The following is a 24,390-nucleotide window of genomic DNA, read 5'->3' on the forward strand; positions in this document are numbered from 1 at the left end:
AAGTATATTCTGTATTAATGCAGGAGAGTATTTTGTGTAACTTGGTGTACTTACTGCTCAACCACTATTTAAATTTTTAGTCAGTCATAATGTCAGCTTGACCTGGATCTCTCAGTGTGTGCACAAGAGTTGTGTTCAGCCTCACCTGAGAGTGAAAAGGGAGAGGAGCTGTGTCCACTGGTGCCTCCGTTCTCTTTACTGCTCAGAGACGAGGACGAGCTGGGTTTGGAGGTGGACGCACTGCTGGAGAACTGACGGGTTTTACAGTCTGGGAGGGCACAGAGAGGAAAGATAAAAGCTTTGACATAGGGTCACTTAAAGCACGTCAGCACAGAGTAAATCTGTCCACTTTGAAAGGCTCTAGATTGTGTTATTTATTTTTTTCATACCTTTCCAGCAGATAGGGGGTCCTTTGCACAGAGCACCCTGAGAGTTCTTCACCAGGTAGTATTTTAAGTGCTTCTGCTTCTTGGGCTGGGTGGATAACTTCAGGTTGATGTGGTTCGAAAACTCAGTGAAGTATCTGAAACCTTTTTCACCACAGCCTACACAGTTTCCTGAAAACCCTGTAAACAATGTAATAAAACAAACAAACAAAAACCATTGTAACATTGTAATTTCACATATTTGTGCTTTACTCCAGAGTATAACCAATGAGAGCCAAGAGCAGGATACATTCATGACTACTATCAGTCTCCTTCACTCTTATCTCAGACCACCGGGAACAGACTGACCTAAAAGTGCATTTTTCCCATTCTCGTCAGGCAGAAAGCGACGGTCCACGGCGCACACCAGAATGTGCTCGGGGACGCTGGGGGACTTGGCACCCACCAGCTCAAAGCCCGCTGGGACTTCGATTGGCTCCGTTGCTATGGAGACCAGGCGGAGGTCCTTGCCTGCCTGACAGAACCCTGAGAGAGGAGGAAGACGCAGATTAGGTAATTGGAAGAAGAAAAAAAAAAAAAGATGGCAAGAATTAAAAAAAAAAAAAGCTGAATGTGCTTTAGGCTGAGTTGAGGCCTGCGGCTGCGGGAGGTTACCGTCCAGTGTGCAGCAGCCGTCTGGTGCCGGTGCCTGTAGGTAGGGGAGCGGGGGGCTGCTGCTGTCTGAGTCATCGTCCTCGTCCAGCTCCTCCAGATCGTTGGAGGAGTGGCCGTTCGTGTTTTCGTGGCTCGGCGTCTCCCCACCTTGGAGGTCGGCCTTTGACTTCACGTCTGATGGAGATTTTAAATCGTGTTATTTTCACTTTCATCTTTTACAGTTCTGCAAATTCAGTATGTATACATAGAAAAGATGAATCTTTCCCATAATGCCAATGCAATTTGAAAACCATATCCTGCTTTGCCCTTTGCTGAGAGGGTCCTACCTTCCATGTTACCAGGATACGGCTCTGGCTCTAGGTAGAGCTGTGTGAAGATGGGCTGTGGGTCTCCGCCACTCGAGCGCAGTGAAGCCTCAATTGAGTTATGAAGAACCTCTTCAAATCGAGCAGACTTCAGCTGCCCGGCGTATGAATTCCCCATTATCTGAGGAAGCACAGTGGAAAGATGCACAGTCATGATGCCTGTTTATCTCAATGCATTGATTAGTTCCTTACATAAGAAGAGCCAGGCCCTGCAGGCTGTAGCGCAGCAGCAGGTGTCTCACATAAATGAGTTCACATTTTCAAATGAGCACAGCTGAGCGGTCAGACGGCTTGTTCTGTAAAATCAGACATGGGCTAGTGCACGATACAGGCTGTTGGATTATATTATTAGAGTTCATCAGTGGCTATCTATTGGAAACACTGCAGACACCTCCACAGTTCTTATAGTTCAGTATTAAATTAAATCATTTAATTGTCATAGCACCAGTGCAACATCAGACAAATGTGTTTTGCATTATCAGGCTGTGCTTTAGATTTAGATTTGAAATAATCGTGCTGAGAGTTTTGGCCCAATCACAAAATGCTGATAAAATCTGATGAATGAATGTTACTGGAAGAAAAAACACACTAAGAAGCCCACGTCTTTCATGATGATGATGATGCAATGTATCCTTGCAGTATCTTGCCCAGAGCTGACATAGTTTGTTAATAAAACAATGTATAGTTTTTTCATTACAAACTTTCAGCTATTATGATGATTTCCTGCTCCTTTAATTGAACATTTCAAACATTTCTGCCCTGAAGCATTTTGGATACATCACTTTCTATTCTGGGAAACTGTGATGAGACTGTTTCATTTTTTCCTGATACATTATATGTGACAGAAAGTTCAAGGAAAGGTGATCAAATTAATGAATAATGACCATAAACATTGGCTGCAGTCATTTAGTTTCTGCGGCCTTGTCTTATTTCATGATAGTAATAACACGTGTACACACACATGCACACACTCTTCCTCTGTGTCAGCCCAAACATAATGGCCAAGGCCAATGGCTTTTTTCCTATTTTTTTTTGGCTCCGTCTGTCTGTTGTGTCACTCTGCCTGCTCTGCCCTCGTGCCCCCTCCACCCCAGCGTCCACTCAGGGACATCTGCCGGGGTCGGCTGTGTGGGCCCGGGGTTGGCTGGCTGCTCTGGTGGCAGGTGGTGGCTGGACAGAGGGCTAAGCATGTGGTCCCAAAGAAGAAAGGAAGAGAAAAGGACACAGAGCTGGACGGGCAGAAAACATCCTAATGTGGAGACAAAAACCAGCACTGACCAATGGCTTTGCTGCATCATTGTCTCCATTCATCACAACATTGCGCTCCTACACTTAAACTCCCATTTTTCAATTTGTCAAGAGACATGTCACCGGTTCTGTTTTCAATATACCGAGCCAGCAATCAAGAGCGTCCAAACTGTGTGGGAGGAAAAGTTGAGAAAGAAAGTAAAGAGGAGGTTTTGGCTGCTTTCCTCACACATAAGTTGAGCCTGAAGTGCTTTCCATGTTTGTCCTTGGACTACATCTGACTGGCGCAGACCAGTGTTGGGATTCATAAATACTGCAGCAGCCAAGTGGATGTCCAGGTTACAGACTTCAGCTGTTTGGAGAAAGTTCAGACTTCTCACTCAGGCCAAACATTGATCCTTGCCGGCTGTTGAACCCATTATATGACCAGGTTATGTCTTTACATACAGTATATTCTGTTATATACGTGACCTAAACTTGAGCTCAGAATTGAGTAATAATGATGGAACGAACCTCACACTGGCCTTTCATAACAGTTGTGTTTTCCCCAACTCATTAGCCTTGAAACACATAGACTGCCATAAATCACTAAAGGCTATGATTATTTTTGAATGAAAGTTATATGAGTAAAAGACAAATAGTTTTTATTTCAGTTCATTAGGGCTGCAACTCATCACAATTTTTGATTCTTGGTTTTAACCTGCAAACTTTTATCTCTTTTATTGTCCATCAAATGTCAGAAAGCTGTGAAAATTGTTCACCACAGACCCCAGGGTGACATCTACTTGTATTGCTTTCAACCAACACATAATAATCCAAAAACATTCATTTTAAGACATGATATGACAAATATCATATGTCAAAGTAGCAGCAATGTCTCACATAATTAGGAGCCAGAGTCAGACAATATTTGGTGTTATTTCTTCACAAAGGGATAGTTTTTAAAAGACTAAACATAGTTAAAGCAGAAGTAAGCGATATTTTTGTGTTAATATAAGTCTTAAATAGTTATATCTTCCGACAGCAATCACTTACATAGAGTGTTTGGACCGAAACACGGGTCTGTCAGTCACTCTGCTCTGCTCTGAGCCGAGGAGAAAGGTTTTCTCGTATCCTACAATTTTTATCCAATGAGGAGAGAGAACGGCATGAAGGGCTGTGTGTGCAGCCAAGGGATGCGCCTGAATGTGGTGACGTAGGGACGAGGACTGTTATGGTGCGTTCAAGGCAACTCGTAACTCGTGTTTTTCCGACCTGTGAAGTCGTACCAGTTCGATCTGGTACGAGTTCACGGGTCGGAAGTTACGAGTGGCCGTTATAGTGCACTTTCACAGGTAAAACAGGTCAGAAAAACACGAGTGGGTTGCCTGGAACGCTACAAAGTCGTAAGTTGTGACTTGAAGCTGTAATTTACGGTGCTTACTTCTGCTTTAATGATTCATTTTCTGTCTCTAAAGCTCATTAACACACTGCACCATCAGAATCTATTCACCTTTTTTTTTATATGTCATCTAAAGCAGGTGCACAGAGGTGGAAGCTTGTTTGAACCAGTGTAAGAAAAACAAAAAGGCTTTACTGCAGTTTAATCATTTCTGTTTGTTGTATGGTTCTTTATCTGACTGAATATGTTAGGCAGTGAATTAACATCCACCAGACGGTTGTTGTGTCTTATATTCTGTAGCTGATGGGGAGGGTGGGGATCAAGCTGGACTGGCCTTTCTTCTCTCAGATCTCATTTTGCCCACGCCTGGACAGGTTCCAGACCCTGTGTTTACCTAACAACCTTCCTGAGGAGGAATATGACCAACCCAGACAAAAGAGAAGATTAACAGTGCCTGACTGTGCTGTCAAAGAGATAAGCAGCTTAACAGAGTGAAGCTACAGTAATGTCTTGCTTAACTGACGGAGGAAGGTGGCTGCATCGAAAAACAATGACCAAAAAGGGTTAAAAGAGAGAAAGAGGGAGAGAAAGAGAGGAGGAGCAAGACAGAGAGAGAGAGAGAGAGAGAGAGAGAGAAAGAAAACAAGGGCCTGAGGGCATTTTTAAGCAGCCGCTGCCTGTTCGATTGTGAAGTCAAAGGAGGCTCCGGAGTGTCTTTGGCAGTCTGACCCTCAAGCCTCAGAGGACAGGTTTGTCATTAACCCCGCAACGGCCGGAGATGAACACAGAGGTTGACCTTTTATCACCTGCACAACTTAAAACAAAGCGTGACTGTGGCAGAGGTCAGCTAACGGATGTTTCTGGGGTGTGACTCCGGTGGTTGCTAAGGTCAGTTGTAGTGGCAGAGGTGGGGGTTCAGGTGAGTCAGCGGCTGCAGCCCGCATGACAGACGAGTGGATTCTGCCAGAGGAGACGCAATTTAATGTTCAAAGACTAATGGGCTAAAAGGAGGGTTTACGTGCCATTGAGCGTTGCTTAAAAAAGAAAAAGAAAAAAAAGGAGGCTCTCGGCCAGGCAGACGGTCAGTCAAGGCCATTCCTCTTCTCCTGGGTGGCATCAACAGATTGCATGAATATGACCCCAGGTCAAAATAAGCTTGACTAATCTCCACTCAGTGGATTTGAGTGGACCAAGGTAGAGCAAATATGACAACACAAGACCCTCTGAAGCAACAGCTGACTTGACTGAGATATAAGCAAAAAAACAAAAACAAAGGTGACTTACGTTGTCGGATTGTTCCCAGGCGTGAAGGGACTTGTTCACCTCTGCTACATGCTGGGCCACTACCACTCAGCAGAAACTTTCAGCAAAGACTGGATCTCAATCGGTGCTCCGAGACCTGGAGGAGAAGCGGGGAGAGATCACTGATTAGCACACACACTGTCACTGTCAATGATGCGGCCAAACACAGATCAGACAAAACCAAAATAAAAGCATGAAAATCCAACATTAATCTTAACAAGATATGATTTAGTTTCCAATAAATATTTTCCTTAAAACCACATCCCACTTGTTCCCACAGGAGGACATACATCTTACAGGACCTTTCAAGAAAATGGCCTCATTGTGTCAATGTTTCTGAAAATACACTAGCGATTATTTGAGGTACATTGTGACCATCTGCAGTTTTGGTTTCCATTTGCTATTTTGTATCAAGAACATAAGATTGAAGGGAACAGAATGCTCTGTATTGGATATAATTGTTTTTTGTAAAGAAAAACCATGTCGTTGTATGGAAAGCTGAAACATGAATGCAACTGTGGCACCACAGTCTGAGGAAAATGTTCATTCACAAAATGAATGGCTGCACTTATGGCCACTCAAACATTTAGAGTGACTCAGACCATGACATATGTACTGACTGTTGGGAGGCTAAAAAGCCGTTACATGATACAACGGCCCTGGGGCTATTTTCATGAAACACAATTGGGTGTTTTAGTTTGTAGCTGCACTCACTCCACACAGTCGCTCTCTGAATGGATTTGCCGGTTACTTTGACCCTTTGACAAAGTATTGTTTGGCCACTCAGGCTCTGATATAACTGAAGCAAAGTTCCCTTTAAAAAACTGTCACAATCTACCCAGTCATCACTTCTGACTGTGTGCTGCTATTCTGTTAGAGGGAGGCTGTTCTGGGGTCCAAGTCCTTCAAATAGCAAGTGTACACAAGCTGGTTCCACTTGCATTCACTGACTGGAACTTATTTTGTGAATGATTAGCCAGCTTGATACAGCTAATCAAACTAAACAGTTAAAAACGTCAATACTCTAGAAAGAAACCCATGCTGCTCGGCCCCCTGGGTAACTGAATTGCTCACTCCAAATAAATATAGGCCTGCCTGAATTGTAGATGTGTCAAAAAAGAAGCCATTGATCATATAAAATGTGCCGTCCTAAATTACAGGAGTTACATTTCCTGCTTTACTTTCCACTTGGGGTTCCCGCAAAGGATATGAATCTCTACCGAGGCTTCCACGCTCTGCTAATTACCCAGGGAGCAGAGTCTTGGAATATTTTGATGCTTATCTGGTTGTGAAGTGTAGACAACACAGAAGGAGACGCAGATGGCTCGCGAGATGAAGACGAAGGTGCCGTAAATCTAGACACACCGACACTGGCCCAGCCCAAGGCGCTTAATAAGGTCCTGGTTTCCCAGCATTGATATTTTGGGGAATGTTTCAGTGACAGGCTCGAATAGTTTCAGGATTCAAGGTGATGGCTAAAGACAAATGCATTTCTCCCCTACACGTTGTAAATCAAGTGCAACAACACGTGCATGGACAGTGCACACCATTACTTCTAATATCTATATCATATATTGATAATATCACAATATTTATTTAGTCCCACATGACCTTTCTTACAATACTGTCTATTTCCATCTGTGTTTTCTGTGGTTCACTGAGCACTGTGATCATCAATGATCTGATCTTCATTTGAGATAACTAAATTATTACAATGCAAAATAGGATAAATACTGAGTGTGGCTAATATTAAAGTAACTAAATCAAACTTAATGAAGCATGAATGTCCATGTTCTTAAAATGGTGTGGAATTGGTTAAATGCAAATTCAACAATTCAGGTTTGGGTAAAGTGTTAAAAAATCTGACTTATATCACGTGTTGTAAATTAAACCTTTAGGTGGTACCAGTTTTATCCTAAAAATAAAAAAAGAAGAAATTTCCCCAACCCTTTTTTTGAACCTCGTCCTTTTCTTTCTCTCTCTCTCTCTCTCTTGTCCTTTTGTTTCTCCCTCTGCAGCATAATAACATTACAGTGTTTACACCAGAGGGGGAGAGGCTGAATTAAACTCAGCTCCCATCTTCACGTCACTCTGCAGTTAATACAGTACATACTGTCAAATTTGACCCCATGATTGTTAAAAAATCTGGCAGCTTCAGGTAAAATAAAACACTTTACCAGGATTTGCTTAAATTAAAAATCTGTTATTTCAGCCCTGAGCATGACAGCAGGTAAGATGTTAATGAAAATTTTGATAAATATCTCAGTCGTTTTCACCTCATTGTTATGCCTCAACATGCAGAGCTCCATACCAATGGGTGAAATGCGGGAAAGAGCTCAGCACACTCTTAACATTAGAAAAGCTTTGGTAAAGAGACACTGCCCATCAGACATGAGAGAAAGGGGGATGGGGGTAAGAAATGAGGTGGGGAAAAAAAAAGACAAACATGCCTCCATGTTCTCTAAATTAGGTGCTAAAAGGCCCATCTCATTAATGCTACATCAGGGCCCCATGTGACTCACAGCAAAAAAAAAAAAAAAAAAAAAAACTTCTCCTGTACCTTCCATGACTCCTCCACCAGGGGATAAATCCTTAAAATCCAAATAAAAAATGCTGTAAATCCCAAATGTGAAGGCAGTTTATTTTTTTCTTCTCTCAGATACAGTCCATGTTAGATAATAAATCCTTTTTGGGGAGAATGTGTTGATATCCAGGCAGCATATGGAGTTTCACTCTCCTCTGGTGGGTCTCAGGTCACCTTTGTCATGATCCTCCATAGAATGAAATGAGAATCCCACTCTTTCCCTCAGTACAGCAGAAACCCTCTCTCTCTCTCTCTCTCTCTCTCTCTCTCTCTCTCTCTCTCTCTCTCTCACTCACATGCAAACAAACTCACACACACACATACACACAGACCCCTCCCCCAAGTCCCCTATGCCCTCCTCTGTCCTGTGCCATTTGCCAAGGAGGGAGGGAATCCACCGGGGGCTCATTCATCTTGGCCCTGCTGACCCCCTGTGGTGACAGATGCTCTTGGAGGCCTGCGGAGGCCGGTGGTGGGGGGAAACAAAGAAGGGGGACCGGCATCTCCCCACTGCCACACGGCCACGGCGCCCTGCCACGCGTGACCCCACACCCCCCACACCCCACACACCCCCAGCATGCCAAGACATCTGGCGTGGGCACTGCGGGTCATGTGGAGGTATTCCAGAGAGAGAGGAAATCTTTACATCTAACTTTCACTCTCACACTTGAGCTCGGTTCAGTCTCACGCTGCCACACCCAACTTTTTATTTTTATTTTTATTTTTTTATTGGGGGCCAATTCAGAGACAGGAGAATCTGTCTCAGGTCAGCTTGAGCATTTTGTCTTCGTAGCCTTGCCTGGGATTGACCCCACACTGGGGTTTTACTCCCGCTATAAATACCAGAGGCTCATCTGGTCAAAATAAATAAACGGAAATGCACCACAAATCAACAGGCGCTGGCAGATGCTGAGGATTATATGTCATTATAGCTCAATGATGAGTCCTTGTACCTTATCACAATGTTGTGAAGAGGAGAGGAAGCTCATCTTTTGAGGAAATAACCGAGGAGAGTTCAGGACTGGTGACACTGCATGTCGGCTGTGTGAAGTTTGGTATGTGGCACATCACTGCTGGGAAACACAACAGTGGAGTAAAACATTACCGTTAAGTAATATTTACCTAACACTATTCACTTTTTTCCATGAGTCACAGACTGTCAAATTCTTCGGTTGAAAGGTTTACAATGCAACATCAATGATTACATCTGCAAAATAAAAAAATCCTTCTATTTACATTTGCTAAAATGCTCAAAAAACACACATTATCATCTTCTGACGCTGAATGGGAAACACAACTTGCAGACATTATCTAAACTGAGATATTCTGCCATCTGCCAATAAAAAAAGAGTAAAAAAAGAGATAAATAAAAAAAGAGTTACAGTATGAACAGTACAGTAGCCTAAAGCCACTGTGTTTGTTTTCCTGCCAACTAATTAATGTCAAGTAAAGTCAGCAAGAATTTGTCAGGTAAATATTAAGTCTGAGTAAACTCCCAGTTACTTAGCAGGGAATAGATGCACTCAACACTCTGGTCTCTTCTTATTGCCACTACCTCCCTCCAAATAAGTTGATTCAATTCATTAAGTCAGATAAGAGCAATAAAAACATAAATGTCAAATTGTCTACAAAATTCGGTTTTGTAACTGAAAAGACAAAAAAAAAATTGCAAAATAAGCTCTGGTATCAGTTTTTTTTTTTTTTTTTACATTTTCCTCGCCATAAACACCAACATCTCCTTTTACTGGCCCAGGTGTCTGTCTTCACTGAGCCGTGTGACTGATGTTCCAGTTCATTACCACAGACACAGTCAACAGTTGTTTTAATCAGGTTGTGTGCAGCTCTTCTCACCTCCTCTCCAATGGTTATATTAGGGCGCAGTCAGTGTGAGGGCTGCTGTAAACCACCACACGAGCCAATCAGGGCGCCCATTAGTCCTTACGGGGCTTTCATGCACTCATTTCTCTCAATCAGCCACATTTGTCTAAACATTGGGCTTGAGTTTGACTGTGAAATTTGTCCAGCTATTGCTGTTTTGGACCACACATGGTACATTATGGGTGAGTCTCGAGTGGTGCATCTGATTACATTGGACAGTTTAATAATGTTAGATATCTGTTAGCTATCAGGTGTATCAAAAGTGAAGTCTCTACAGCGATCCATCTGATGCCAGCGCAGCCACAAGTTCAACTGGGGGAAAAGAGCTGTCAGTGTGATTTATGTCCAAGCCCCTGACTTTGACATGGCCTGTCTTAAATAGCCCATTTAAAATGGAGATAATGAGTAAACCCCACATTTTCTTTGGCCTCAAAAGACACTGTGCAAAAAAAACAAAAGAGTGTGGATTGAATGGTTGCCCGCCCCCCAAGCCCATCTTTCACCGCTGCATTGAGCTCCTGTTAAAATCCCTGACAAAGGGGAAGTGTCCCTGCCACTGCCACCTGAGGAAAGACAAGTCACATGACCTGCTCGGGGGGTCAGAAAGACGGAGAGAGAGAGAGAGAGAGAGAGAGAGAGAGAGAGAGAGAGAGAGAGAGAGAGAGAGAGAGAGAGAGGGTGGGGGGTTCTTCCTCTCTTGGGATTCCCAGAGGAGTGCCGCAGCTTTGTCTTAGCTGACTCAGCAGATGCCAAACACATGACGGGTGTTTGGAGCAGCTTGGACAGAGCTCCAGGAGAATTGTCCACCAAAAACCTGCAACTTGGGACATGAATGAACCTCATCGGGCTGATCTAACAGAGAACATGAGAATATCTACTGAGTAAAAAAAACACAGGCTGAGGCTCTGACGCTGCTAAAAGAAATGAGAAGTCATGAGCAGATGAGATTCCTCTGACAAATTGATAGATGAGAAGAGGCGAGTATCAGGTGGGGAGGAAGCGCAGCGGCGGAGGTGCCAGTTAGCACGTCTGACTCTTATAATAAGAAAACAATCACCACCACTTAACTGTCAAAAAACAAAACAAGAAAGCAACATTGCTCCCATGTGAAAATTCCCGCAAGAGAATTCCCTTTTCTGCTCGCTTCATATGGGCTACCTGACGCCAAGAGTGTGAGGACTCACACTGTTGTTTACTGTCCGGGTGGCAGTCCACAGCTCTAATTTCCTTATAAAAGCCCCACAAGCTTCTTCGAAACCCCCCTCCCCACTTCTCCTCGGGACTACCTGCTGGGCCCTGAAGTGCAAATCGGTGCTAGTGAGGATAGCAGATGAGCTAAGGTCATTCATGGCTTTCCAGTAGGCCACACAAACAAAGGCAAACATTCCAGCTGAATGCCATTGCTGAAGTCGGCAGCAACACAGAGAAAGAGAGGGATAAGGAGACAGAGCAGGGCTCAGTGGAGATAATAGCCCGAGAGTGTATGTGTGTGTGTGTGTAGATACCACATGCATGTGTGTGTGTGTGTGTGTGTGTGTGTGTGTGTGTGTGTGTGTGTTCTACGGGATTATCTGTGGAACTATAAAGTGGGGTGAACCAAGGTTTAAGGCCTGGTGTGACCAGAGGGAACGGGGGCAGGGCCCAGGGCCTGAGGAGGGGTGGACAAAAGGAGCATTTGGGCAGATGAAGAAGCCATCATCATTAAGCCACTGGAAGTTTACTGTCCAGTTATAAAACTCATTTCAAAATTAGGGGCTAGGGGGTGCGTGTGAAAGGGCAGCAGGGCTGGGAAGGCCTGTCAGGGCCTGGAGGGTGGTGTAGCGACTCATTGAGGAACTGTAGAGCTAATCCATTAGGGGACAAGCGGCCTTTGTGTTAACACTAGGTTGATTGGAGTGGTGACCTTGCCACACACTTTGGCCCAGCGGATGAGTTTAAGGGCAAGGCATTTAACCTTAAACTAAATCTCAGCCATGGACAAAGGCCAGCAGCGTTTAATGGCAAAGGCCCATCGAACAGATGACTGATGCAGCACAAATGAAAAACAAACCTTGTTAAAAGCAGCCAAGTCCTGAATATCACTGCAGACTCCACCTATGTGTTTACAACAAAATCACAAATATCATAACTGAGACCTCAGTATAGTTCACCAAATATGTAGTCATGAATTATTATTATTAGGCTATTATTATTATTGTACTTGATTTTATTGTAAAGTGTATTGAGACCATGTACCATGGTGATTTTGAACTTTAAATAAATTGATTGATTGATTAATTGATTGATTGATGAAAAAATGAGTCAGGTACTTGATTATTAATCGTATTCATTAATCAAAAATTCATCAACAAACACTTTGAGAATCAATTAATCATTGAGGTCAATTTATATGGTTTGTAAGTGGAAACAATTTATATGGTTTGTAAGTGGAAACAATTTATATGGTTTGTAAGTGGAATTTTTTTTTAATTATTATTATTTATGATGTGAAAGTGAAAATATCTGGATTTTGGACTACACAACTGAAGATAGAGCAATCCTAAACATTGTATATGCACACAATAATGTATCAGTGGTATTTATGTTCCACCCTAACAATTTACAAATAGTTTAAGTAGCAATCTCGTAGATTTCTGCATTGATTTCTTTGGTGACACGTGTGGCCATGCATGGTAATTGCAGGTTTGTTTTGAAACCACACCTAACTCACTTTGTGTCCCTTGTGATTTTGTGGCTAAGTAATATCAGACACCACGTTAACACAATGGAAAGAGGACTCTCTACAGTTTCATTAGTGCGTTACAGGCTAAATCACCATTGTCACCATTACCTGATAAATATAATAACTTAATAACTTTAATGGATGTTACAATTGAACAATGAACAACTTTTGTGCAGGAAACTGAACACATGACTAATTTCTTCACAGTTTCATCCTTTGTAAAGTTAAATGCAAAATACACTCTACTGTTTTTACTTTGGGTTTCTCATCCATTAATCACAAGTTCCACAATTTAAACTAAAAGCAATTTTAAGGATTCAAATCAGCATCGTCACTTCCCAGAAATTCCTGGTCTTTGACAATGTGACCAGCATTCAGCGAGATCTGCTCCCATGACTGTTGCCCCCTGATAGAATAAGTGAATGAAAGTGAAGGACCAGTGAGTTTACAATGCTGTTCATGACTGTGTAATAAAACGGAAGGCCTGTCAGTCAACCCAATCTGCATTTTACAGCTCTGCTGGGTTGAACACCAGTTCACCCAAGTCGGAACAACAGGGAGAGACACAGGACCCTAATGCATTTATGGACTTATTCAGGGAAGCCATATTGAATAAGACAACAATGAGTTCTATTTCATACTGTAAAGCTGTCACTGGCAGCGGTCAAACTCTGGTCAATGGTAAAGGGCAAGAGGAGGGGATGAGGAAAAAAAACAAAACATGGGCAGTCACAAGTTCTTTCAAAAAAAAAAAATCTGCCACTGCAAAAGGGAAAGTCTTGGCCTTTAAAGAAAAAAAAAACAATTTCAAAGTAATTTGGGACCAAAGTGAAACCACATATTCATTCACCAGTTCATTTATTGCTCCCTAATCTAATGGACATAGATAGAAAGTGATCCTCTACCATCATCTTCTTCTAACATCTGGTCCACACCTAATTGCTCATCCTAGAGTAGATCTTTGATGATGGTTGACCAGGCCTTGTCCTGGCCATAAATGGTTGTTTAGACAGCCCTATTTGTTATGGGGTGTAAAAGGTGAGTCATGGATCATGTTGAGAGGGCCAGCACTATCAAAACATTGGCTCTTATCAGATGACAAAGCCAGCAAAGGGGTCAGGTTCTATTGCCAGGAGCTGCTAGCTTCACTGTGCCTCCACATCATGTGTCAGTCAGACTGAGGCGGTGACGTGACAGCAATGATGAGCTGATCACCAATCACCATGTTGGATCATCTCTTTTTAAAACTGAGATGCCACTACACCTGAATTTTGCTATACCATAATACTTTCAACTTGTCCTTACTTTTCATCGGCCTATAGCATTTTGTGTATTCTACTGATTGTTCCATCCAATAATGGGCCTGGTTGAGCCATCAAGATTCAGAAGTGCAGGATGTCCATCACATTATTATAACAAATAAATTTGGTAGTTTTTGATTCTCTTTCACTGCCTCAAAAGCAGTGAGCTGAAATTACCTGCTTTGGGGCTGCTAGAAATAACTAAATTGATTATTGACTGATAGAAAATTAACTATAGAAGAACTACCATCAAGTTCCAGTTTATCTGCCAATAAGCACAAGTTCCTTCTTTGTCTTATGTGACTGAACATGGACCATTTTGCATTAGTTTACAGATGATAAATGAATTAATTAAGAAAATAATTAGTGCGTTAATGGATAAAGAAAGTAGTCATTAGCTGCCACCCAACCTGACTCTACCCATTACAAATGTTGAAGCCAAGTTGAAGATAAAGATATGTCTGAAGCCTAAAGAGCTTCACTTAACATTTTAGATGCTTTTATTTTCTAACTAAAGGAATATATATAAAAGGCACTGATACAAAAGACAGGCAATCCACTCAACCTTCCTCCCTGGAAAGTTCACACCACTGACACACTAACTTAATTTAGCCATGCAGAAGTACTGAGTGCCCATGGAGAGGACATAAGAAAGAGGTCTGTTGTGTTTATCAGGCGTCCAGAGAGAGACCCACCTTTCACAATAGGACTTCTCCTTTCTTTTCCTCCCTGAAAAAAAAGTCTCAGCCACCTTGAATCCATTTGAGTGACACCGTGACAAAGAGGCTTCTTAATGTCCTGACGAAGGAGCCTCCTCCCATTTCTCTCTAAACTTCCTTACCGGGCGATCAGCTGTATCCATCCTACCCCTCTTCCTGACCCCAGGCGCCACTGTTGCATCCACCGGACCCCACCCCCGATCGCCCCCTCTGCCTCTCCTCCATTACCCCCCACCCTCCCGGTTAATAAGCACCAGGTTGCCCTCGGTGACAGGGCCCACACTTAAATCCCATCAGTCCTCCTTACTGCAGCAAGAGCCACGGCATCAGCAGGACTCTTTTTGTCTTAATGGGACAATGGAAGCAGGGCCATCCTTTGTTGGGGGCTTGACCCCACACACAAACCTTGCTGATGAGAAAAAGTGACAGTAAACCCATTCAGGACTGGTGCCACTTCATCTTGCACTGATCCCCCCGAGAGATTGATACTTCACAAGCTGGCAGATGTGACAGTTAAGACAGGGAGCGGTGGAAAATATGGTGTAAAACGGTGGTTAACAAGGCCCTAAGGTGCAAAGTGATACAAATGTTTCCTCCTTTCTTTACAGCCATGGAGCCAACTAATAAAAGATCTATTTAAAAGTTGTCCCCACTTCAAGATGCACCAACCAAAACATGGGTACTTTTCATTTCACATACTATCATCAATAAAGAACAGATTTGATTTCACAGCAGGTAGCATTCTCAATTAACTCATGGGTTAAAACATTGCTACTCGACTTGAGCACATAAAAAAACAACAGAAAACAAACCCTACCTTTACTTTCTTGGGGCTCATATCAAGCTCCCAGTTCTACAGTTACATCCATTACTGTAAAGAAGTATATTTACCAATATGAAACAACAGCAGAGCTACATTTGCCCTTAGGTATGGGAACATGAATGTGGTGATGGAGTAACAACAATCTCAATAACTTCATTCTGCACTGGTCCAAAATAATAATATTGCAACTAAAACCATAAATGAGTTAAGCAAAGTAAAGGGTCAGAGGAGGAGGTTGATGCAACTCACATCTTGTCCCATCAATAAGGCCATACCCTGAAGCAGCTGGGAAACAGCTACTGTAGAGTGGCTCTGTCCAAAATTTCACCCTCTAATATTAAATATCACTTCCTTTGATTAATCTGCGAGGAAATGGAAGTAAAAAATGAAGGAGTTTGTCATTTGAGGTGTAGCTGTGTGTGTTTTTTTCCAACAGTAACTAAGGGTTACAGTTTGTACAGAAAACAGCATGAACACTGCCCAAGTGGATTACCACACTGCACACAGTCTAGAGTAGGTCAAGCATTCCTGACAAGGCCTCCTCCTCTTGTCATAGTGTAAATAGAGAGATAGAGAGAAAGAGAGAGAGTCTTCGTGTATAAATATGTGCTTGAGCATTTAGTATTTTTTCTTCTGAGAGACGAACACTGAATTTCTCAATATTTGCTGTGGTCAGAAAAAACATTAGACTGGACAAGATGTGAGGTGTTCGACCACCACTGGAGCTCCAATACTGCTTAGCATTAAGTCAAGGACATCAACCTGATTTATTTATTTTTCTCCACATGTTCTTACAAACTCGCCCCTCCATTCAGCCTGGCTCACGACCTGAAGGTCAAAGCATATGATTCACACAGTCATTAAACCATTCAGCCACGCCGCATCACCTGTACAGAGACACCTTCCTCACAGCTTCACATACTGTAACCGAGCAAAACAAAAAAGTGCAGCCACTTCAATCACCCGATTGACTAACTGAGTTAGTGTGATGAAAAACACATATCTCTGTTCTAACGCCATTGATTTTATTTCATCAGAGCACAGATCTACTCAGAAAATAAAAGAAGATTCCTCCAATACTTTTCTATTTACTGCCTGTGTTTTTGAACTGCAAAAGCGCAAGCAGAGAGAATGAAAGGAAGAGAGAATGAAAGAGAGAGAGAGAGAAAGAGAGAGAGAAAATGACCTCCCCTGCCACAGAGGAACGTTGAGTCCTTGCAGCGGAGGGCTGGGTCTTGGTCACCGTAGCCTTGGACAAGCTGTGACAGCCTATGGAAAAGCCTTCTGCTACAGACAGCCCTCTCCCCCACAAACCCTGGCAACGTCAACATGGTGACCTTGTGATTCAATTTGTGGAGGGAGGGAGAGTGACAGAGAGTGAATTGTTGGTTTGGGGTAGTGTTTGTGCCTCTCTCTCTCTCTCTCTCTCTCTCTCTCTCTCTCTCTGTGTGTGTGTGGGCAGGGAGTAGTGAGATTTGGGACAGTATATGCGGGTAAAGGTAACAATGCTGCTGTGGAAATCTGGCTGTGAGCCTGAGCGTTTCCAGCTGTTGTTAGCACACGTCCTGCAATTCACAGCAACAACACTAAACACACAACACTGCAGGATGTTTCCAACTTTTTGTAGCTGAAAAGTGATGAGTGCCATACACAGATAAAAACTGCAATTAAATCACAGTGATTTTTTTAACCTCTGCTTCTCATTCAATGTATTGATTTGTTGATTAATCAATAAATCATGGGGTCAAGAAATTGTCCGTTCTGTTTGTCCAGATCAGCAGCCGAAAACCCCAAAAATGAGTTGAAAAATTTGGCATTAACAACAGTTGTAGTTCATTGCACTTGATCATGTTTTGCCTGTGCACCACAACAGCCGCCTCATGGATATTAGATGCGACATGTAATCAAAAGCAGAGCACTTGTGAAAATGTGAAGTGTTCCTGTTGCAGCTGGCACACAAAGAGAAAATTCAATCAAAGCACAACAATGAATGTAGAAGGTGATCACTGTCATGTGGACACACACTAAAAAGAATCAAACACTTGTTTATAAAAAAGGCAAGGACGTGAAATTCAACCTAAAAAAACATCTACTGTCTTCCAGGCTAATCGTGCAGTGAAGCATCCCATAGCACAGCACATACTGTACTCTTTAAAAAGAACACGTAAGCTGCAAACTGTAATTTGTGGCTGCAGGTACTGTTCCACTGGGGTTGGCATCTGTGCACGGAGGGAGTGGGGAGATTGGGGAGGGGCGGGGGGGTGGGGGGGGGGATACGGCGGTACACCCTGTGAGAACACACTGTTCCATAACAGTGCTGTGCAAGAAGGGATTCTCAGCTGGACACTTTCCAGGTTTCAGTAGCAAGAATGAGGATATATTATTACTAAGTGCTCTCCACGGAGCTGCACACACATGCTCTGCTCTACATGAACTCACATCGGTGTAATGGAGCCCACAAAAAATCCAAGAGATTGATCAAAAAAGAAAAAGAAAAAAAAAGAGGGAGGAACACTGCAGACAGGAGATAAGCACTTCATGCCTCAGCCCTGCCCTGGTGTGATGTGATGCGAGATGCAAGGTTGCTCAGACGATGGGGGTATTATTATTATTAACCTCATTTGTTTACAGTGAGTTCGAGTCGAGGAGCAGAAAACTGAAACTCCTCCTTCACCTTGCTATGTCACTGCTCTGTTGCAAAAGACACACTCACACAACAAAGTCACTCGCCTTTTAATGGTGACCCTTTGACTTTGCTGCGGACACGCTTCCTGACGAACGACTTGGGGGCAAGTCTAGATAAGTTCCATTCATTTCTGTCAGGGAGGTATTTCAGCTTTGATCTGGGGATGGGCGCAAAGAGAAAAAGGGAGTAATGAGGGTAAAAATTTGATGCTTTTAACTTTTTATGCTTGTTTTAGCTTTGTATTGAGATGCATCTCATCAAATACTCTGCTATGAAAGAACATCATGAACAGTGTTATCAGTGTTAAAAACAGAGAGAGAGAGAGAGGGCTGAAAGAAACCAGGGAATTTCTCCATGCATTAAGTTGGCTGGTTGGTGAACCAGGAGATCCAGTGGTGCCAGATAAGAACCTGTCCTGCATGTCAGAATCAGAGATAACCAACAGGACAACAGGAAGTGCCATCTACTGGGGTCATGTTCCACTCATGCATGAATGTGCACACGCCCCCACACAACACACCCCCCTACACACACACACAATTAGCATCAGGAGCCTGCCTTGCAACAAAGAGCAGGATGGGCCAGGCCAGTCCTTTTTAGCTGTACTCCTGTGTATTGTATGTCCTATTGTATGACTGTAAGTTCCTCTCATCCATCACCAAAAGTCACATTCTAGGCCTGCAAGAGAGAGGCATGTCTTTCTTCTTTCTGGCTTAGAGGAATGTCACACACACAAGCTTTCCCTTTCCCCATCACTCCTGAGCAGGCAATAAACACAAAGGCATTACGCACTCTCACGGCCAGCAGGACAAATTCATGGTCAAACATTTAACCGAGAGTAATTTGTCAGAGAGTGAAGTTAAATAGTTAATTAACTACACAGGTTTCAACACATAGCAGGCTACTGTGACTCAACAAAGCTATTACAAGGCTGAAAACATGTGCAACAAAATATCAGATGATGCATCAGGAGCAAAGTTGGATGGGCTTTAGGCCTAAATTAGTTAGTTCGTTTTTTTCATAAATAATTAGACACTATCCTTTGCCTCAGGTTGAAAATGTGCTCTTGACTAGATGCTCATTGGAAAAGTTCATCACTGTGCTGTTTGTTCATTAAAAGCACCATTAAGACCTCAAATTCCTTAGGCTTCGATATTCTAATTAGTAGGCACTATAATGACTTTCCTTGAATACATTGTTACTGGTTTGTAATTAAAGGACTGAGACTTACAAAGAGAAGAAGAAGAGACAATATTCTCTTTGCAAAATGCTCCTCAAAATGTATCGAGCCGACAATGCTGTTTCTGCTCTGCTCTGTGGAACAATAGCAAGGCAGCAGCTAGTTAATTAGTGTCAGTTTCCAATAATCCAAATGTTATGTTAGGTTTATCTATTTTAGTTTTGATTAAAAAATTTGCTTTTCGGAAATATCAGAAAATAGTTAAAATGCATATTCCCATAGTTTACATTTATACCACTTGAACACAGGTTATTTTAAACATTTAGAATTTAGTAGAATACACAGAATAAGAAAAATAATTGAGGGGGATTAAAGATAAAATATAGTAAAATAATAAAAAATAAGGTCTTAATATTTGGGAAAAAAATAAATAATTTTTTTTTAATGTTTGTTTCCTGCAGGTAGATAAGATATAACAGCTAATGGTGGAGGGGCTTGTGGAGGAAGCCCCACCCCCACCAGAGGGATCAATGCACATAAATGGAAGAGGTCACAGACCTTTGACATCTCCTTTCAGCCGGGGGAGGGGCGCAGGCCTTTGTGAGATTGGCTTTAATGATCCAATTGTCAACTGCATCATACACGTCCTCCATACAGTTACAGTGTATACAGTTCGGCTCACGTGTCCCCTCCACACTTATGTCCAGTCATCATCGTCATAAACCAGCAACAAGTATGTCGTTCAGATAAAAATAAAAGTATAGCCCTGTGTCTCCCTTTCAATCTGCATCCAGCTGCCCTGTTTTGCCCTTCATCACTCCCACATCTGTTTTAACCTCCTCTTCCATCTCTTCTCCTTTTCAGCCTCCCCTGCTCCTCTCTCCAGACCTTATCTGTGCGCTTCTTCTCTCTTCTTTCATTCTCATTTTTAAAGGGAGGTTTGATCACTTGAAAGACTATGACAGAAGAAGATGGCCTCTATCCAAGACACTTTGATGCATTTCCTACTAGTCCTATAGTCAATAGGGGCAACAACTCATCAAATCACAGATGAATGGATGCCATTGAATACACGCTCAATTACAGAAAACTTCTAAACCACTGCTTTTAAGTGATCGATCCTAGATCCAAGATAGAAAAAATACCAAACCCTGATGATTCCACTACAGTCAGTGCATATTTTTGCTCTTTTTTTTATTTTTTATTTCCGCTCAGTCGGTACCAGTGAACATGGTGTTCCTGGCATTCTTGACCCTCAATAAAAAGGACAGGTTAAAAGTTTACAAGCATCCATGTGGAACACATTTAGCTCTGGAGATCAGCACCGAGATGTGCTTTTATTTCTGATGTTCAACTAAGAGAAACGTTCTGCCTGCCATTATCTGATAAGGACCTTGCTGTGGTCATTAGCCAATCCTGTCCATTCTAGTCTGATAGGCAGCCTGCATTAATTAACTAAATAAGCTTTTAACTCACATTTGACAGCGCAAAAAATGTATTTTACATAAAATAAACAGATGACTTCAATGCAGTTTTGTATGAACACTGACATTGTACAGTTTTTAGGTGCTTCTTGTGTGCTTTAGTTGATGCAATGTAATTCTGACATTTTAAAGCTGAATAATGTATCCTATTTATAGTCTTTTTTATCCCACTACACTTATTTGATAGCTCCAATTATTTTAATGTTTAACATATAAAATATGACCTTGATACTGAATGTTCAGTTCAGTTCAGAGCTTTATTATCCCTCCAGGGAAAATTTGATTTGCAGTGACAGTGCAACTAACACAATAACAAGTGTTTCGGATTACACTACCCAGTAATATATAGTGCAGTTACAAGTGCTTAGACACCTATAGCAAAATCACAGTACTACTTAATGAATACAATTACTTTTTTTTGTCAATAACGCACTTCTACTTCAGTAAGAATTTGAATATAGGACTTGTACTTCTCTACAGTGTGTTATTGCTATGTTTATTCCTAAACCTCTCCCCCCACTAGTATTTGATGAGCTACGCTTAGATCATAGTGTGTTTTAGTGACACAATCTTCTCTGCCACCTCAAAGATAAACATGGGACAGAGGGAACATTTTTGAATAGAGGTTCCTGACTCCTGCCTTAGCAGTTTGATGAATGATGGCTATTATGAGGACCACCTGTTTTCTGGGTCCTGTCACATCATGGTAAAAAAAAAGTGTGAAACAAAAGCACTGATCTCTCTAGTTGGGATTTGTACCATCTGCAGTCAGGCTCAGAAAAAGCCCCTCTGAAAGGATCAAGAGAAGCGTCTGCCTACACTGCTGACTAGTCCCCAGTGATGGGTTTGTTATCTAAACTGGTGTTGCGAATTATCTGCGAGGGTGTTTCGTGTTAAAGATTTTGCCTCATAGATCAATATTTAAAATGATATGTTTCTGGATCTGGCTGAGGCCACAGCAGAAACTGAAAACCGTTTGTTATTGACTAAATAGGTAATCAATCAATCCATCTCTATGTATATATTTTTGTTGTGACACTAGAGACAAATCTCTTGCACGTCGTTTTGTCATAACAGTGAGCAATATTAGAAAAAAAAATCTTTCAAATGAACATGAGAATTGCTGAGGGACAACTAAGAAACACGAGGCATACACAGGAAAAGAGAAGCCCCAGAGTGCTTCAAATGATGGTGAGGGAAGAATGAGAGAAAATGAATCAATCTGTTACCCCGGTGACAATTTGCTTTGTGTACAAATGGATTTGTAATAGGCATCTATCCACCGTTCGGTTGAGCTTTTTGTGAGAAATGTCATGTTGTATTTTTCGGAAAAACCTCTTTGCCTCACAGCAGGTCCTCTGCACAATAAAACAACTGCAAATGAGAGATGGGGCTAAAAAAGGGGAGCTATTCAAGGCAAAAAGATAAAAGGTTGACATTTGCAGCAAACTTGTTAAAAGAAAAAAGGAATTAATGCAGCTTTGCCTTACATAACCATCTAACTCATCTGCAGGATCGCTTGAAAAACTTAAGATCACCACACAAACAAAATGCCCCGAGCTAGACCTCAAGGCCCTGTGCAAGGCAACATGGGAAAGAGACGTCTCCTTCAAGGCTAAAGAGAGAAACCTGTCCGAGCACAGGGGAGGTGGTGTCACGGGGGGCCTTGCTTATCTCCTCCCAGATTAAGTCCCAATTGTTCAGCAGGAACAAAGACAGCCAGTGAGGAAACCAGCCCCCCAAGGGCCAGATGGTCAGCGTTCAGAGCCCCCTGACCCCTCCAGCCCTTGCCCTCTCTGACAGGGCTGCGCGTGTTCTTGGCAAGACAGGCCACCCAGCACATTCACAATGCACACTGCTCGTACAGTGTGCGCGCTCAGGTGACACTGCACTACCTGCCTTACTTTAATTGATATTTCTCTGTTGTAGAAAACTTACATTATATATATATATATATATATATATATATATATATATATATATATATATATATATATATATATATATATATATATATATATATATATATATATATGTGTGTGTGTGTGTGTGTGTGTGTGTGTGTGTGATGTATATGCAAGGCATTTGCAAACAGTTTGTCTCAAAGGGCTTCACATAGCATTATAACAACATCCTCTGCCCTTAGACCCTCACATCGAAACTCCATGGAAAACCCTTTTAACTGGGAAAAATCGTGTGATGTAAAGTTGCTGGAAAAAAAAAATGTTCGATATAATGACAATAAAATCTGGATTTGAGCATTTCTAATCATGTATCTGCAATGTTTGGAGATAGATATACGTAAATAACTAAAACAGCAGGATTAAAATGCTGCTTTAAGATGAAATGCGGCTGTTCAACATTTGCATCATGACTAGAAATGAAGTTGCCATATCCTAATGGATTCCTCCTGCTTTGACTAAAATGAACATCTATACTTTAGCAAGTTACTGCCATTAGTTCTAAATACATATAAGTGGGTGGGGTAGTGGAGACGTAAGCAATGCAACCTCTGGCACATCAAACATGGAGGGGGAGAATGGAAAGACCAGCTGTGGTCAAGACAGACTAGTTTGCTTGCCTGTAATTACAATGCATGTTTATCTGATATGACTTTATCTAAGCTCCTGCAGCCTGTTTCGACATCAAGCCTTAGGCAACAGTAATTCAAACATGACAAACATGTCAACTGTAGGTAGGCCTAGTAGCCATACTTGACATGACTTTGTTGACAATGATTAATCAGCAGCAGAAGAGGCTGAGCCCGAATTATTTATACACCTCACCACGATCAAGTGATTGACAGCTCATCTTAAATGAAGTATCACCAGACTTCTTTTGCTGTCAGAGGTTTACATAGGCCACATTTTTGAAGTGACACTCACGTGACACTGCAATTTACGTTAATTAAAGGCTAATTAGGCTATTATATGCAGCTGGTACACACACGTTTACAGCCCACAGCATCATTGACAGCCACAGCATTATGAAGCCTTACCTGTTGTTCATTAGCGCAAATGCTGAGGAGCAAATGAATAAGAGTAACAGCGTTGCTCCACGTCATGCTTACATTTCCAAATTAAATTATATTTCCAAAAAAAGTAAAAGCACACCCTGCGCTGTGTGTGTCGTCACTTGTAGGAATATCCACTGCTGGTGAAACAAACTGTAACTTTAAGCTTCTTTCTCAGCCTCGTCCTCCACGGAGCCACAGGCTGCAGGGAAGCATCACCCGGAGAGCGTGAACAACCCGCCGCGCTTTATAATGACTATCGTTTCACAGGTATAGGCGCTATGACATGTGATAGTGAGCAGGTGTTTTGAACGGAAAGGTATAGAAACGTAGCAGACGCGTGTACATGCCTACCTTTATCCAGACGCGTTATGTTACACGGCCATGTCCACGTAGAGTCCCACCACCACCACCGCTCACTGTTTGACGCTGCTGCTGCTGCTGCTGCTGCTTCGGCCGCTGAGCTCCGCTACAGCTGATCTGCTCCGATCTGCGCACGGTGAAGGAGCCTTCAAGTGACGTCAGGAAATTATAAACCGTTTGGTTCGGCTTGTTATTGTGATGGGAGGCGGAAATAAAACACACACACACACACACACACACACAAAAGCAAGACATCACAAACGTTACCAGAAGAGTAAACCAAGCGTTGATTATAGTCAGG

General features: G+C 42.3%; 1 protein-coding gene across 2 annotated transcripts in view; it reads right to left on the reverse strand.

Moving 5' to 3' along the window:
* Positions 1-24,293, reverse strand: part of greb1l (GREB1 like retinoic acid receptor coactivator) — a 41,233-nt gene extending 16,940 nt beyond the window's left edge. For both annotated transcript variants that reach the window (XM_083991258.1, XM_083991257.1), the window contains exons 1-7: positions 24,081-24,293; positions 5,319-5,433; positions 1,367-1,526; positions 1,041-1,214; positions 735-911; positions 390-566; positions 146-268 (exon numbers count right to left, since the gene is read on the reverse strand). In XM_083991258.1, the coding sequence (XP_083847384.1) occupies positions 146-268; positions 390-566; positions 735-911; positions 1,041-1,214; positions 1,367-1,523 (808 nt within the window). In that variant the 5' untranslated portion in view covers positions 1,524-1,526; positions 5,319-5,433; positions 24,081-24,293. The remainder of the gene's footprint in view (positions 1-145; positions 269-389; positions 567-734; positions 912-1,040; positions 1,215-1,366; positions 1,527-5,318; positions 5,434-24,080) is intronic.
* Positions 24,294-24,390: the final 97 nt, after the last annotated feature.

This window comes from Trachurus trachurus (assembly GCF_905171665.1).
Source record: "Trachurus trachurus genome assembly, chromosome: 17".
In the NCBI taxonomy this organism is placed as follows: Eukaryota; Metazoa; Chordata; class Actinopteri; order Carangiformes; family Carangidae; genus Trachurus; species Trachurus trachurus.